This window comes from Heptranchias perlo, chromosome 13, assembly GCF_035084215.1.
Source record: "Heptranchias perlo isolate sHepPer1 chromosome 13, sHepPer1.hap1, whole genome shotgun sequence".
Classification (NCBI taxonomy): Eukaryota; Metazoa; Chordata; class Chondrichthyes; order Hexanchiformes; family Hexanchidae; genus Heptranchias; species Heptranchias perlo.
The window spans coordinates 31,644,898-31,661,650 of NC_090337.1; the positions used below are offsets into that span (position 1 = coordinate 31,644,898).

General features: G+C 42.0%; 1 protein-coding gene across 5 annotated transcripts in view; it reads left to right on the forward strand.

The window, feature by feature from the left end:
- The window catches only part of LOC137331470 (probable cation-transporting ATPase 13A4), a 91,997-nt gene that overhangs the window by 73,223 nt on the left and 2,021 nt on the right, over positions 1 to 16,753 (forward strand). For all 5 annotated transcript variants that reach the window (XM_067995287.1, XM_067995285.1, XM_067995284.1 and 2 more), the window contains 4 exons: positions 2,942 to 3,116; positions 5,665 to 5,873; positions 7,788 to 7,876; positions 14,362 to 14,442. In XM_067995287.1, the coding sequence (XP_067851388.1) occupies positions 2,942 to 3,116; positions 5,665 to 5,873; positions 7,788 to 7,876; positions 14,362 to 14,442 (554 nt within the window). The remainder of the gene's footprint in view (positions 1 to 2,941; positions 3,117 to 5,664; positions 5,874 to 7,787; positions 7,877 to 14,361; positions 14,443 to 16,753) is intronic.

The following is a 16,753-nucleotide window of genomic DNA, read 5'->3' on the forward strand; positions in this document are numbered from 1 at the left end:
CATGAAAGAGTACTGCTGGCAATTCTCTCTAGATGGTTTTCTCTTTCTACCCTTGGGAACTCACTTCCCTGACTAGAGTCAAAGGGGGAGAAATTCAACTCATGGATGGCCAAGAGTTGAAAATTGATGGGCGTCTCAACCGCCCCATTGACACCCAAGGCCCGCCTGATGCCATATTCAGGGAAGCTTGTAAATGGGTGAGCATCCTGTCTACCTGAAACAAGCGCAAGGCTGCTTTACTATGCAAATTGGGGTCCTATGATTTTAACAGTAGTGATATTAATCTCATTGTTAAATCAAGGTATAACTAACTTCAAGTTATTGATTTAAAAATGCTAAATTTTTACTGCAGTACAATATGTGATATGATAATATGCAATATATGTAGGACGATTACAACCTAGTAGAAAATATCAAAACTATAGCACAGAAACAGGCCATTCGGCTCAGCTGATCTATGCTGGCATTTATGCTCCACATAAGCCTCCTGCCTCCCTACTTCATCTAACCCTATTAGCATACCTTTCTATTCCTTTTTCCCTCATATGCTTATCTAGCTTCCCCTTAAATGCATCAATGCTATTTGCCTCAACTACTCTTTGTGGTAGTGTGTTCCACATTCTTATCACTCTTTGGGTAAAGAAGTTTCTCCTGAGTTTACTATTAGTGACTATTTTACATTTCTGACCTCTAGTTTTGGACTCCCCCACATTATTTTTTTTAGAAAACTCTATTCTTCCCATCAGCTAGTGCTAATAGAACTGTGGTCCAAATATTATTTAAAAACCTTCCTGTTATGAGATGCAAAGTCTCAAAGCAAAACTCAGTAACTATAAAGTTAACAGTTAGTAGCAGGGAATATGACAATTGTTGTTTTGCATCAACACACTCTTCCCTTGGAGGATAGTGTAAAGAAATGGATTAACATTCTGACAGGCCATCACGTGAACGCTCCTTCCATGGCCATAACCATCTTTTTATCAGCCGAAAGGGTGGTTAGTCCTATTTGGTGGGTGGGTTTTATGGGCTCCCACAATTCACATGATGAGGGGGGGCCACTCACACCCACCAGACATGAGTATCCCATTGGATGTCAGTCCAGAATTCAGAGTCAGAGCTCCGGTCTCCACTCACCAGGATTGTCTGGAGTAGGGTTTGAACCCTACGTCTTCTGACTGAGAGGTGGGAATGCACAGTCAAACCACTAAGCCAAAGGCTCACTCCAAAGTGACAGTGATAATGGAGTATGTTCAAACTGGAAAGCTCACAAAAAAACATATTTGATTTGTATGTACTATGAGTCATAAAATGTGTGGGAGAGTATTCAAGAGTGTAATCAAAAGACATTTGATGAAGTGCCGCACGGTGCGTTTATCATCAAGATTGCGGCCCATGAAATAAAGGGGGCAGTAGCAACATGGATACAGAATTGGCTAAGGGACAGAAAACAGAGAGTAGTGGTGAACGGTTGTTTTTCGGACTGGAGGGAGGTGTACAGTGGTGTTCCCCAGAGGTCAGTGCTGGGACCACTGCTTTTCTTGATATATATTAATGACTGGGACTTGGGTGTACAGGGCACAATTTCAAAATTTGCAGATGACTCAAAACTTGGAAGGGTAGTGAACAGTGAGGAGAATAATGATAGACTTCAAGAGGACATAGACAGGCTGGTGGCATGGGCGGACACGTGGCAGATAACCTTTCTATGATTCTATGTTATGTACTCTCAAGATTCAGATGATGATCATACACTTTGCTCTTTCAGCTTATAATCATTCAGACCCATTGAATATGTTGCAGTCTTGTGTCTCAGTCCTAGATATGTTATTCTTTATAAGTCAGCAAAATGCAAAGTGATACATTTCGGTAGGAAGAATGAGGAGAGGCAATATAAACTAGAGGGCACAACTCTAAAAGGGGTACAGGAACAGAAAGATCTGGGGGTATATGTGTACAAATCGTTGAAGGTGGCAGGGCAGGTTGAGAAAATGGTTAAAAGCATATGGGATTCTGGGCTTTATAAATAGAGGCATAGAATACAAAAGCATGGAAGTCATGACGAACCTTTATAAAACACTGGTTCGGCCACAACTGGAGTATTGTGTCCAGTTCTGGGCACCGCACTTCAGGAAAGATGTGAAGGCCTTAGAAAGGGTGCAGAAGAGATTTACTAGAATGATTCCAGGGATGAGGGACTTTACTTACGACTGGAGAAGCTGGGGTTGTTCTCCTTAGAACAGAGGCGGTTGTGAGGAGATTTGATAGAGATATTCAAAATCATGAAGGGTCTCGACAGAGTAGATAGAGAGAAACTGTTCCCATTGGCAGAAGGGTCAAGGACCAGAGGACATAGATTTAAGGTGATTGGCAGAAGAACCAAAGGTGACATGAGGAAAAACTTTTTTACACAGCGAGTGGTTAGGATCTGGGAATGCACTGCCTGAAGGGGTGGTGGAGGCAGATTCAATCATGGCCTTCAAAAGGGAACTGGATAAGTACTTGAAAGGAAAAAATTTGCAGTGCTACGGGGAAAGGGGACTAGCTGGATTGCTCTTGCATAGAACTGGTGTGGACTCGATGGGCCGAATGGCCGTCTTCCTTGCTGTAACCTTTCTATGATTCTATGTAATGTACTCTCAAGATTCAGATGATGATCACACACTTCGCTCTTTCAGTTTAAAATCATTCAGACCCATTGAATATGTTGCAGTCTTGTGACTCAATCTTAGATATGTTATTCTTTATAAAAAAAACTGTTCTGCCAGTTAGAGTTCCTTAATGTTGTCATGGTGATGTTGTATCATTTACATTTTACTCTACATTTAAAAAATTTTGACTTTTGGCAGAGGTTGATGCGTTTTTTTTTAGCAAATCCAAGATATTTGTGTAAATCAGCTGAAAGGAGATTTTTACCCCAACTCAAACCTTTATTGTATTTCAGTGAGCTTTAATCATGCACATCCAAAGTTGGATCCACATCGACCCCCTGGTCAGCTTGTCTCTCCACCTTTGCTGCTGTCAGTTATCCTCAATGTCATTCTTAGCCTGGTTTTACATGTGTTTGGATTCATGATGGTTCAGCAACAATCTTGGTACTCACCCACAGATATATACAGGTACAGTCTAATGTCACTTCAAACAGAGGTTAAAGAGTTTCATTACAGAAACAACTGAGTGGAACTGAATTTTCTCAGCACTTTGGTGTCAAAGTCTGTCTTTCTCTATGTTGGCAGGGACTTTTTAAAGTTTGGGTTTTCATACAGTTATTCTGTGTTATGTCTCAGGATACAGGCCTCCTCAAGGTGCCTAAGAGTGGATTTTAAAGTGGCTGTGCATGTGACTGACTGGAAAGTTCTATTGTTTAATCTTTAATTGCTAAACATCACATTGGATTACAAGAGGTTAATTTTTCCTTATAGAATATAATTTTCAGTCAACTTTTCCTACATCTTTACTATTTCAGGAGCCCTAAATGCCTTTGATATTTTTACATTTGATAAAATAAACTATAAAACAATCCATTGCATCAGTGCATTGCATTTTGACACTGTGCTATAGTTTCATTTTGCTATAGAGGTATAATCTAAGATTGCTTTATCATTAGATGACATGATTAAGCACATTATAGTATAAAATGTCTAAATAAAATATAATTTCCAGAAAAATAAGAAAAAAAAATCAACTTTTTAATCAATTGGATATGCATGAAACTGATTTCATAGGTTAGTGAAACTTTCTGATATTTTCAGATAGATTTCTTATTTACAGTTGTGACTTAGGCTGGAATTCCCCACGTTCCCCTTCTATTCATAATCAATGGCAAAAAATTCTGCACTTGAATAGATCTGGATAACTCAGTGAGGGTGAAATTGGTCTTTGGCAGTAGTGCAAAGTGGGCGATAGAGAATTGGCAGTCTGTTTTATACCTCGCCCAATTTTCTTTTCCATTGAAGTCGGTCGAGCGGTCTGTTTATTGTTACTGCTGAAGACCAATCTCACCCCCTATAATTCTTAACTTGCTTTGATGCCTTCTGGTACAAAATTATTTTACTTCAGTCTCAAATAATTTTTGAAAGCTTCTCCATCAGTACTCCTTTTGGAGGGACATGTGAGCATTGTTCACTTTTCTAGTTGTTTATGTATACAGAAAAGAAAAGTCTATCAGCTGATTTCATGACAGTGCATCGGCTATCTCGTTCCCCCTCCTGGAAGAGGCAAAAAAAGAGACCTGAAGCCAATTCAGGAGTTCTTTGTTAAAAATTCCTCTCCAGCCCCACATGGGTATTCAAGAAATCTTCAGGAGGTCCCAGATCCACACATTATTTTCCAGAATAATTTACTCTTAATCTCAAAGTCTGTGTCTTTCCAGTGAGTACAAACTCAGGGCATCAAGTCTATCTTTATAGCACAATGGTTTCAGGCCAGGAATCATTCTTGCTGCCTTCACTATGTCTTCTCCAGAATCATATTGTCCTTTCTGAGGTGGAAGGACAGGAATCCAAATGAGGTCATACCAAAGTCTTTTATAATCATATTACTATGGTCCTGGTTTGTGTTGAATCGGCCAGGCAATACAGGCCGCAGCCTCCTCACACTGAGCTTGTTGCTTGAGGGAGCAGTCAATGATCAGTCCCAAATTTTTCTCCCTCTCATTTGTATTTAACTAACGCCCATGCCCTTATTATGAGTATCTGCGTGTACAATTGCCCATTTGTCCACATTGAAGGACATTTGCCAGACTTGGGTCCACTTCCCCAATCTATCCATATCGACTTTCAATCCATTTTCCTCGTCTAGTGATTCTGCCACGCGATTTGGTATCATCTGAAAATGTAGTTACTGTGCTGCTTATGCCCTCCTCCACATCATTAAAGAATATATGAACAGAAGGGGACTGAACACTCGGACTCCTCATTCATTACTGGATGTCATTGGGAACAACCCATTAAAAACCTCCCTTTTTTATGGTCCCTTAGCCATTTTTAAAATAATTTTTCCATTTCATCTCCTACACCATGAGATATAATTTTCTCACATACTGCCTCATGTGGCACTTTATCAAAAGCATTTTGGAAATAGATGATGTCTACTCAGTCTCCTTAATTCTTCATTCTAGTTACCTCTTCAAAAAATTGGATCAGGTTTGTCAAACATGATCTCTGCTTTCTGAAGCAGTATTGGGTAGCGCATATAACTCCTGTGCCTTCTAAATGTTGATTTATACCATCTGTAATGATACTTTCCATTAATTTCTCCACCATAGAGGTTAGACTCATTGGGGGTCATTTTAACTTTAATCCAGGCAAAAAATGGGTGATAATGAATCGGCAGCCTGCTTTACATCTTGCCCGATTTTCTTTTCCCAGGAATTGACTTTAATTCCTTTTTGAATAAGGGGACCATGTGTTCGTCTGACACTTGCCCTGCTCTTATTACACCATTGAAAATATATACCAAAGCATCAAAAGACCTCTGCCAATTCTTTGATTACCCTAAGATAAATTAAGTCTGGTCTTGCTGCTTTATCTACCTTCCTCTAATGGTTAAAGAGACATTGAAACAGGGGAGGGCCACTTTGACATTTAATAAAAATCCCTTGTACAATCAATAATACGATAGTAATTATAATTGTATTTAAAATTCTTTAATAATTTCTCTTTGCAGAGCTTGTAAACCTGCAAACCTAACCAATGATGATATAGCTACATACAACAAGACAGCAGACACAATTTCCATCTCCCTGGCATCAAATGATGATAACTATAAGAGTTATGAGAATACCACTGTGTATCTTCTATCTCTTTTCAACTGTATAACAACAGCAATTGTATTCTGCAAAGGAAAGCCCTATCGAAAACCAATCTATACTAACTGTAAGCAACATTATTATTTCCATTAGCTTTTATGAAATTATTTTCTATTATGATTTTCAGTTAAGTATAGATGCAAGTTTTTAATAATGATTTAAAATGATTCCTCATAGAAACTAATATTAATATATGGGTTTTCAATTAAAATCCAGATTACAGTATTTCATTGAGCCTTTCATGTGCCAATTTATCACTGAAAGTGTCAAATACAGCTCTCCTTCTGGTTTATCTCCTTATGGTGGCACAGGTGAGCCATACAGATCTGGAAACTCTCAGGTTTGATCCTAACTCTGTGCTCAGTTAGCCAATGTCAGCTGAGAAAATAATCGGATGCTACAAATTCCTGCACTTCCTTTCGGCTAAGGAGAGTAAAATTAGCTAATGTTCCCATCTCTGGTCATGATCCAGCAACCTCTGCTGGAAGTATGTGTGGAGTGATGGGATTAGGCTTGGCTGTGCTGCACTCATGGATAAGTAGTCTTCTGACACTCAAGAGTAGATTTTCTAGTCAATTAGACCTAATTAATTGAAAGGATAGCTGCAACTAAAATACATGATAATGCTGGCACTGCCATAAGAGAGAATGGTCAGCTGCACCCTCAAGTCCTCTAGCTCCCCTTTCTTCCTGGCATGCTGCAGTGCTGTCTTATAGGGAGGATTCCCTGAATTAGCAAGCAGACCACTCTCCTTGCTATCACCTGATTCTACACCACCTCCACTTTGCCAGCCAGCAAACAACAGCTGCAGTGTTGCACAACACCATCCCTTAGCTACAGACTTTCTTGCCTCCACAATCACTGCGCTAACCAGTGGGTTTTGCCAGCCATTTTTATTACCCAAACAATCTTTGTGAAAGCTATCAACATTTTATCTCTATTTGTGGCCATTTACCATTAAATGGCTGCGTCCCATTAAATTTACCCATCAACCCTTGTAAAAAAATCTTTCAGGGCTGTGAAGATGCAATTTCCCAGCTCCCCTTTGTGAGGTCCCGACACCAGACCTAACTACACCATGTAAGTGATGCTGATGCCACAAAATTAAATGGGACCAGTAGACTGATCGAACAGGTGGTAAGAACTTAATGTCCAATCAGAAAATCTACCACCCTGTCTAAGCTCACACATAATAAATGGTCATTTGGATGTGATACCAGAGAGCAACCAGTGCCTGTGAAACCTTATCCCAGCAAGAAGTCAATGCTTTGAGAGACTGGGGCAAAAAATTGGCAAATAAAGGAAGAAATAAAAATAGGAAGTATCAAGTGCAACAAAGTTTGTAAAATTATTGATTATATGGAACTTCTAAAGTCCAATTGAGCTGTAGTTCTCTATCTTTTCCTCCCATCTATACTGTCCAGAGATTTACAAGATTGTAGTTCAGCCAAATCTGATGATGCCACAAACTTCAGATTGCGTGGTTTATGTGGGTGGAACATTGAGAATTGAATCACATTGCTTAGTTGCCTCTATACTCCTTATTTGAACCACTTTCTTCTGAGAACAAGGACTGCTAGAGCATGCATGTGGCCATTTCCCATTTTAATGAAATAGAAGGGCCTGTCTGTACTCCCTTTTGAGGAGCGCTGCTCACAGAAGGTGCATCATGGGGCCACAGCCTTTGATTTTCCATTCATTATTTTTAATGGATAGAATACCATGGGCTGTGTGCCCACAATTTCCCATGATGTGATCTTAGAAAGAGCTGCTCTCTGCTGGGAGTGTGGAATCGGCCCTTAAAAAAATCAGCCCGTTTATGCTGGAAGTCTGAAGTAAGATCAAAAAATGCTGGATACAAACCGCTAGTCCATCAATGTCTGAAAGAGGGGAGACTGGTTAATAATTTAGCAGCTTTTTGTTTCATTGATTGTTATAATGATAGATTCATGTGCATCCTTTTCTTTGTCTTTGATTTCAGATATTTTTGTGATTGTCCTTTTGGCTCAGGTTGGGACATGTCTGTATTTCCTTTTTGGTGAACAGGATGTTTTATACAATGCACTGGGTGTAAGTATGTAAAGTGTGAAATTCAACTTTGGCAGGGATGCAAAACAGACGGTAGCAGATTAGCTGTCCTTTTTGCGCCCCAGCCAAAGTTGAATTTTACCCCTGTAGTTACAATAATTATCAGTATTTTCGAGCATAAAGTTCTTCTGTGCACACAAAAATCTGTTTTGAATATTCTTAAAAATATAAAAATTGGTAGATTGTGTGTTTAATTTCAACATTGGAAGGAAATTTAATTATAGGAGTGGATCAGCCAGGACAACATAAAATCCTTATTTGAACCATCTTCTTCAGATTGCATTGAGAACAAGGACTAATGGAGCATGCATATGGCCATTTCCCAATCGTGTGAGACATATGTCTAAATTAGACTTGTCTGTACCCTGTTGACATGCCACCCAATACATTGCAGGTTACAACAGCAACTTGCAATTAAGAAGCACCTGTAACATAGAAAAACATTCCAAGGTGCTTCACAGAGATGAAATCAAAAAATGGACAACGAACCAAAGAGGGAGATATTAGGATGGGTGACCAAAAGCCTGGTCAAAGAGATGAGTATTAAGGAGGGTCTTATAAGAGAAGAGAATGGTGGAAAGGTGAAGAGATATAGGGAGGGAATTCGAGAGCATGGCCCCTTAGTGACTGATAGCATGGATGCCAATGCTGGGAGGTTGGGATTTACATGAGACCACAGTCAGACAACCAAAGAGTTCAGAGGGGGTAAGGTTTGTATGGCTGGATGAGGTTACAGAGATAGGGAGGGGCAAGCCCATGATGGGATTTAAATATGATGAGAATTTTAAATTTGAGGCATTGGTGGACTGGAAGCTAATGTACATTAGCGAGGACGGGGTGATGGGCAACGAGGACTTGATATGGCATGAGATACGAGCAGCAGAGTTTTGGATCAGCTGAAGTTTACAGAGGGTGAAGGAGAGAAGGCCAGCCAGGAGATCTTTGGACTGGTTCAGTCTGAAGATGACAAAGGCATTATAGAATCATAGAATGGTTACAGCATGGAAGGAGGCCATTCGGCCCATCGAGTCCATGCCGGTTCTCGGCAGGAGCTATTCCCAATCTCCAGCCCTATCCCCGTAGCCCTGCAAATTTTTTCCCTTCAAGTACTTATCCAATTCCCTTTTGAAAGCCACGATTGAATCTGCCTCCACCACCCCCTCAGGCGGTGCATTCCAGATCACAACAACAAGCTGTGTAAAAAAAAATTTCTCATGTTGCCTTTGGTTCTTTTGCCAATCATCTTAAATCTATGTCCTCTGGTTCTTGACCCCTTTGCCAATGGGAACAGTTTCTGTCTATCTACTCTGTCCAGACCCTTCATGATTTTGAATACCTCTATCAAATCTCCTCTCAGCCTTTTCTGCTCTAAGGACAACAACCCCAGCTCCTCCAGCCTTTTTTTATTATTCATTCATGGGATGTGGCCAGCATTTATTGCCCATCCCGAATCGCCCTTGAGAAGGTGGTGGTGAGCCGCCTTCTTGAACTGCTGCAGTCCGTGTGGTGAAGGTTCTCCCACAGTGCTGCTAGGAAGGGAGTTCCAGGATTTTGACCCAGCGACGATGAAGGAACGGCGATGTATTTCCAAGTCGGGATGGTGTGTGACTTGGAGGGGAACGTGCAGGTGGTGTTGTTCCCATGTGTCTGCTGCCCTTATCCTTCTAGGTGATAGAGGTCGTGGGTTTGGGAGGTGCTGTCGAAGAAGCCTTGGCGAGTTGCTGCAGTGCATCCTGTGGATGGTACACATTGCAGCCACAGTGCGCCGGTGATGAAGGGAGTGAATGTTTAGGGTGGTGGATAGGGTGCCAATCAAACGGGCTGCTTTGTCCTGGGTGGTGTCGAGCTTCTTGAGTGTTATTGGAGCTGCACTCATCCAGGCAAGTGGAGAGTATTCCATCACACTCCTGACTTGTGCCTTGTAGATGGAGGAAAGGCTTTGGGGAGTCAGGAGGTGAGTCACTCGTCGCAGAATACCCAGCCTCTGACCTGCTCTTGTAGCCACAGTATTTATATGGCTGGTCCAGTTAAGTTTCTGGTCAATGGTGACCCCCAGGATGTTGATGGTGGGGGATTCGGCGATGGTAATGCCGTTGAATGTCAAGGGGAGGTGGTTAGACTCTCTCTTGTTGGAGATGGTTATTGCCTGGCACTTGTCTGGCGCGAATGTTACTTGCCACTTATCAGCCCAAGCCTGGATGTTGTCCCGGTCTTGCTGCATGCGGGCTCGGACTGCTTCATTATCTGAGGGGTTGCGAATGGAACTGAACACTGTGCAGTCATCAGCGAACATCCCCATTTCTGACCTTATGATGGAGGGAAGGTCATTGATGAAGCAGCTGAAGATGGTTGGGCCTAGGACACTGCCCTGAGGAACTCCTGCAGCAATGTCCTGGGGCTGAGATGATTGGCCTCCAACAACCACTACCATCTTCCTTTGTGCTAGGTATAACTCCAGCCACTGGAGTTTTCCCCGATTGCGATTGACTTCAATTTTACTCGGGCTCCTTGGTGCCACACTCGGTCAAATGCTGCCTTGATGTCAAGGGCAGTCACTCTCACCTCACCTCTGGAATTCAGCTCTTTTGTCCATGTTTGGACCAAGGCTGTAATGAGGTCTGGAGCCGAGTGGTCCTGACGGAACCCAAACTGAGCATCGGTGAGCAGGTTATTGGTGAGTAAGTGCCGCTTGATAGCACTGTCGACAACTTCCATCACTTTGCTGATGATTGAGAGTAGGCTGATGGGGCAGTAATTGGCCGGATTGGATTTGTCCTGCTTTTTGTGGACAGGACATACCTGGGCAATTTTCCACATTGTCGGTTAGATGCCAGTGTTGTAGCTGTACTGGAACAGTTTGGCTGGAGGCGCGGCTAGTTCTGGAGCACAAGACTTCAGCACTACAGCCGGGATGTTGTCAGGGCCCATAGCCTTTGCTGTATCCAGTGCACTCAGCCGTTTCTTGATATCACGTGGAATGAATTGAATTGGCTGAAGACTGGCTTCTGTGATGGTGGGGATATCGGGAGGAGGCTGAGATGGATCATCCACTCGGCACTTCTGGCTGAAGATGGTTGCAAACTCTTCAGCCTTGTCTTTTGTAGTCAAGTGCTGGACTCCGTCATCATTGAGGATGGGGATGTTTAGAGAGCCTCCTCCTCCCATTCGTTGTTTAATTGTCCACCACCATTCACGACTGGATGTGGCAGGACTGCAGAGCTTTGATCTGATCCATTGGTTGTGGAATTGCTTAGCTCTATCTATAGCATGTTGCTTCCACTGTTTAGCATGCATGTAGTCCTGAATTGTAGCTTCACCAGGTTTTAAGGTACACCTGGTGCTGCTCCTGGCATGCTCTTCTACACTCCTCATTGAACCAGGGTTGATCCCCTGGCTTGTTGGTAATGGTAGAGTGAGGAATATGCCGGGCCATGAGGTTACAGATTGTGCTGGAATACAATTCTGCTGCTGCTGATGGCCCACAGTGCCTCATGGATGGCCAGTTTTGAGCTGCCAGATCTGTTCCGAATCTGTCCCACTTGGCACGGTGATCGTGCCACATAACACGTTGGATGGTGTCCTCAGTGCGAAGACGGGACTTCGTCTCCACGAGGACTGTGCGATGGTCACTCCTACCCATACTGTCATGGGCAGATGCATTTGCAACAGGTAGATTCTATCCACGTAACTGAAGTCCCTCATCACTGGAATCATTCTAGTTAATCTCTTCTGCGCCCTCTCTAAGGCCTTCACATCCTTCCTAAAGTGAAGTGCCCAGAACTGGACACAATACTCCAGTTGTGGCGGAACTAGTGTTTTATAACGGTTCATCATAACCTCCTTGCTTTTGTACTCTGTGCATCTATTTTTAAAGTCCAGGATCCCATATGCTTTCTTAACCGCTTTCTCAACCTGCCTTGCCACCTTTTATGATTTGTGCACATATACCCCCAGATGTCTCTGTTCCTGCACCCCTTTTAGAATTGTACCCTTTAGTTTATATTGCCTCTCCTCGTTCTTCCTACCGAAATGCATCACTTCACACTTTTTTGTGTTGAATTTCATCTGCCACGTGTCCGCCCATTCCTCCAGCTTGTCTATGTCGTCTTGAAGTCTATCACTTTCCTTTTGAAAGTCCACATATACCACATCAACCGCATTGCCCTCATCAACCCTCTCTGTTACCTCATCAAAAAACTCAATCAAGTTGGTTAAACACAATTTGCCTTTACACAATTTGCCTGTGCTGGCTTTCCTTTATTAATCCACACTTGTCCAAGTGACTGTTAATTTTGTCCCAGATTATCGTTTCCAAAAGTTTCTCCACTAATGAGGTTAAACTGACTGGCCTGTTGTTGCCGGGTTTATCCTTACACCATCTTTTGAACAAGGGTGTAACATTTGCAATTCTCCAGTCCTCTGGCACCGCCCCCCCGTATCTAAGGATGTTTGGAAGATTATGGCCAGTACATTCGCAATTTCCACCCTTACTTCCCTCAGCAATCTGGGATGCATCTCATCCGGACCGGGTGACTTATTAACTTTAAGTACAGCTAGCCTTTCTAGTACCTCCTCTTTATCAATTTTTAGCCCATCCAGTATCTCAACAGCCTCTTTATTAACTGTGATTTTGGCAGCATCTTCTTCCTTGGTAAGGACAGATGCAAAGTACTCATTTAGTACCTCAGCCATGCCCTCTGCCTCCATGCGTAGATCTCCTTTTTGGTCCCTAATCGGTCCCACCCCTCCTCTTATTACCTGTTTACTGTTTACATGCCTATAGAAGACTTTTGGATTCCCTTTTATGTTAGCCGCCAATGTATTCTCATATTCTCTCTTTGCCCCTCTTATTTCCTTTCTTGCCTCCCCCCTGAACTTTCTGTATTCAGCCAGGTTCTCACTTGCACTATTAACCTGACATCTGTCGTACGCCCCTTTTCTCTGCTTCATCTTACTCTCTACTGATGAGGGTTACAGCGGCAGATGGATGGAGGTAGGGGCAGAGGCAGGGGATATTACAGAGGTGGAAGTAGGCAATCTTTGTGATGGAGAAGACATGCATTTGGAAGCTCAGCTTGGAATCAAATAGGATGCTGAGGTTGCAAGCAATCTGGTTCAACTTGAGACAGTGGCCAGAAAGGGATATGGAATCAGTGGCAAGGCTATGGAGTTCGTGGCAGGAGCTGAAGATGATTGCTTTGATTTTCCCAGTGTTTAACTGGAGGAAATTGTGGCTAATCCAAGACTGGAAGTTGGAAAAGCATTTTGACAATATAGCCAGAGGGCTTCTCTTGGACTACAAATGGTTTTTCCAGCCCTCAGTGGAAAGCTGTGTTTTCCTTTTTTAAAGCTTGTTGTGCGCTTATACTGTAATTACCAATATTCAATATAAGCACAGCTAGGTACTTTAAGTAACTAAAACGGGCTTTTCAGCTCAATGCTGCAAAAGTACTATTGTAAAATTTATGGAAGAGGGTAGCAGAAATCATGGACTTACAGTCTTCATTCTCCTTCACTATCCTTCCCTAAAATACTACCAGATCCTAGCCTTCCATTAATATCTCACCCTGTTCCCTTCAATCCTACTGGACCCCAGGATTCTACACCCCAGGTGTCCATTCCCTTCCCCAGTATTTCTGTACCATGTGACCAGTACCTTGCTCCAAATTCCTTGATCCCAACCCACCAGTGGCCCCAGAGCCCAGCACCTTGTCCACTTCTCCCAAACCTCATCAGCCACTTCTCGTTTCTCCCAGACCTTGGAACACCACTCCCAGTGCTTTCAGAATTTGCAACTCCTTTCCCACTGTTCCCACTCAGGGCCTCTCCCATCCAGTACTCCCATGCCGACAAAGATCCCATCCCAATGCCCCCACATCCTTCTAACCCTGTCTGAGTGCTCAAATACTGCAACATCACTCTCCTACCACTTCCACACTCCCAGCACAACATTCACAGTATTCCAAGAACCTAGAACCCAGACCCCCACCCACTACCCTGAGACCCAAGGACATTGCTCCCCAATACTCGCAGACCATAATACCACTCCATTTCTGTTACAACCTACACCCCTTTCAACTGCCCCTAGACCCCAGACCACATTCCCAATAGTACCAAACCATATGTACCCCCTCCCCCAGTACTGCTACATGCCTGCTTGTATGCAACCTGCAATATCTTACCTACCATTATCCTTTGCTTCCTGCACTTTAAAAAAGGTAAAACACAAAATTCATTGTTAACATAAATAAACAAATGTAATTATATGAAGGTCCCTGATATACAATTTCCACGAAAATAAATCCACAATCACACAATTTGAACCAGAAAATACAGCTAACACTCCCACAATACTTTTGTGATAAAAATGCAATTTCATATATTCGATCACCATAAATCAATGGAACAGATAACATATCAATAGTTTAATTTAACATTGTAATGTGAAACTTCTTTTCTTTTGGCAGCTTGTTTGCATCCCAAGAAGCTGGAGGGTTTACATTCTGGTCATGGTTCTTGTTCATTTTTTTGTTATAATGGCCATTGAGGTAAGTAGGAGTACCATGCTTTTTTTTTGGTGTTCTTGTGCCTGGAGTGTGTATCTTGATATTTGTGAATCTTCCTCCTCCTTCAACCTTGACAATGTTGAAATCAGAACCCATCACACTGTCTAAGACTACAGTTATACTGCCACTTTCACATCAGGTTTCAGGTGTGCATCAGCAAAAAGTGGTTTACAAGTTATGTCCAAGTGCACAAATACCTGCCAGGAGGCTGTCTCAGACCAATTTGTTTGCACCGGCTGCAGTGTAACTTCAGCTCAAAGCAAAGTCACATTTTAAAAGTGACTCATTGGGGAAATTTTTAAATTTTATGTGATACCTTTTTAATGTTATGAGAGAATGGATGCTCCAGTAAACTATCACCTATCATTAAACATTAGCAGACTGCATCCAAGCACATATTTGCAAAGCTGCTTTTGGCTTGTGACTACAAACTAATGGACCAAGTAGGCTATGTAGACGCTGAATTATATATATATATATATGAATTGTTCAGGAGATAAGGGCATTCACAATTTTATGCTGCATTTAAATTGCAGAACGTGGAGCAGTTCTAATACTGACGGTAGCGACCACTGCCTTCGTATTGAGAAACAGTTTTTACAGCAGCTAGGTTAATATTAAAGCAGCTGGATGACGCATGCTTGAGCATGTGCAACCAGCAACTTCTTCCCAGGGGCCAATATCTTTCACAGTGGTGCAGAATGTTTATGCAGGCCGTCGAAAGCAAAATCACTTGACTGGTCTGTAGAGGGCAGATGTGAACACTTCAGCTACTCTACCTCTAACTATGATGGCATGCTGCTTTAGATTCATCTTGCAGTCAAAAGCACACACCAAAACGACCTATTTTTGTGGTGTGTACCAGCTCTGAGCTGTGTCCCATTTACCTTGACGATATGTCACAAAATGTGGAGCTGCCATAGGAGGCTACAGGCAATGTAAACGCACTACAAAATTTGTGTTTAGTTTACTCTGACACGTCAACAACATTCTATCATAAGAAGCCACTTCTCAGTGTTTTTCACACCATTTACATCTTATTAAAATTCTTATGTTTGCATGAACTTCCTGTCTACAAAATGTTACTTTATGTTATTTTTTGTCACACTTCTGTGTCATTTTTTCCATTATAAATTCCTTGTCCATATATAATGGAAACTGCCTACGTAAACTTGCCATACTGTAATGACATCCTTGTGCCAATGGTGACACTTTAATGTCTCAGTTTTGCATTTCCCAACTCTTCAGACAACTACAGAGAAACTTTTATGTTCCAAACAATTCTGCTCCTCTAATTTCCAAACTGCCATAAGTTTTGCTATTTGACTTTAAGTAATTTATAATATATTAAAAATCTTACATCTGCCTGCTCTTCTTGTTAGCTTTTTCCATTATAAATTCCGATGTCCACCTTTATAATGGAAACTGCCTATGTAAAACTTGTCAGCCTGTAATTGTACCCTCCCTAGTGGAGGTGCTGCAGTGCCACCACTAGCAGGAGGCTGCAATTATAGCATGACAAGTTTTGCATAAGCAGTTTGCACTATAAATGTGGACATAAGAATTTGTAATGGAAACATAAAAATAAGGACAGAATGGATGACTTTAAAGTGGAGACTGAATTACATCTGTATGCCCTGGTACAATTATTGCCTGGCCCTAACCCACTTCATCTGAAGACTACACTTGGTTTTGACTCCCCATGTGCAACGCTGCAGGAGATTGAAGAGTATTAAATCAAAATTTTATAAGGATGAATGTATGTCTTTAAAATGGGGACTAAATATGCATATACTTTATCTGTATCTGTCTATATCTTATTAGAAAGCTTACACCTGCACTCCCTGATCCAATTATCTCCTGCCTTTTAACTCAGCTTCACCTAAAGACATAAAACCAGGAGTAGGCTATTTAGCCCCTCGACACTGTTCTGCCATTCAATGAGATCATGGCTGATCTGTGACCTAACTCCACATACCCGTCTTAACCCCATATCCCTTAATACCGTTGGTTACCAAAAAGCTATCAATCTCAGATTTAAAATTAACAATTGAGCTAGCATCAACTGCCATTTGTGGAAGAGAGTTCCAAACTTCTACTACCCTTTGCGTGTAGAAATGTTTCCTAACTTCACTCCTGAAAGTCCTGGCTCTAATTTTTAGGCTATGTCCCCTAGTCCTAGACTCCCCAACCAGCAGAAATAGTTTCTCTCTATCTACGCTATCAGTTCCCCTTAATATCTTGAAAACTTCAATGAAAGACTACTCTTGGCCTTGATCCCTGTATGCAACAC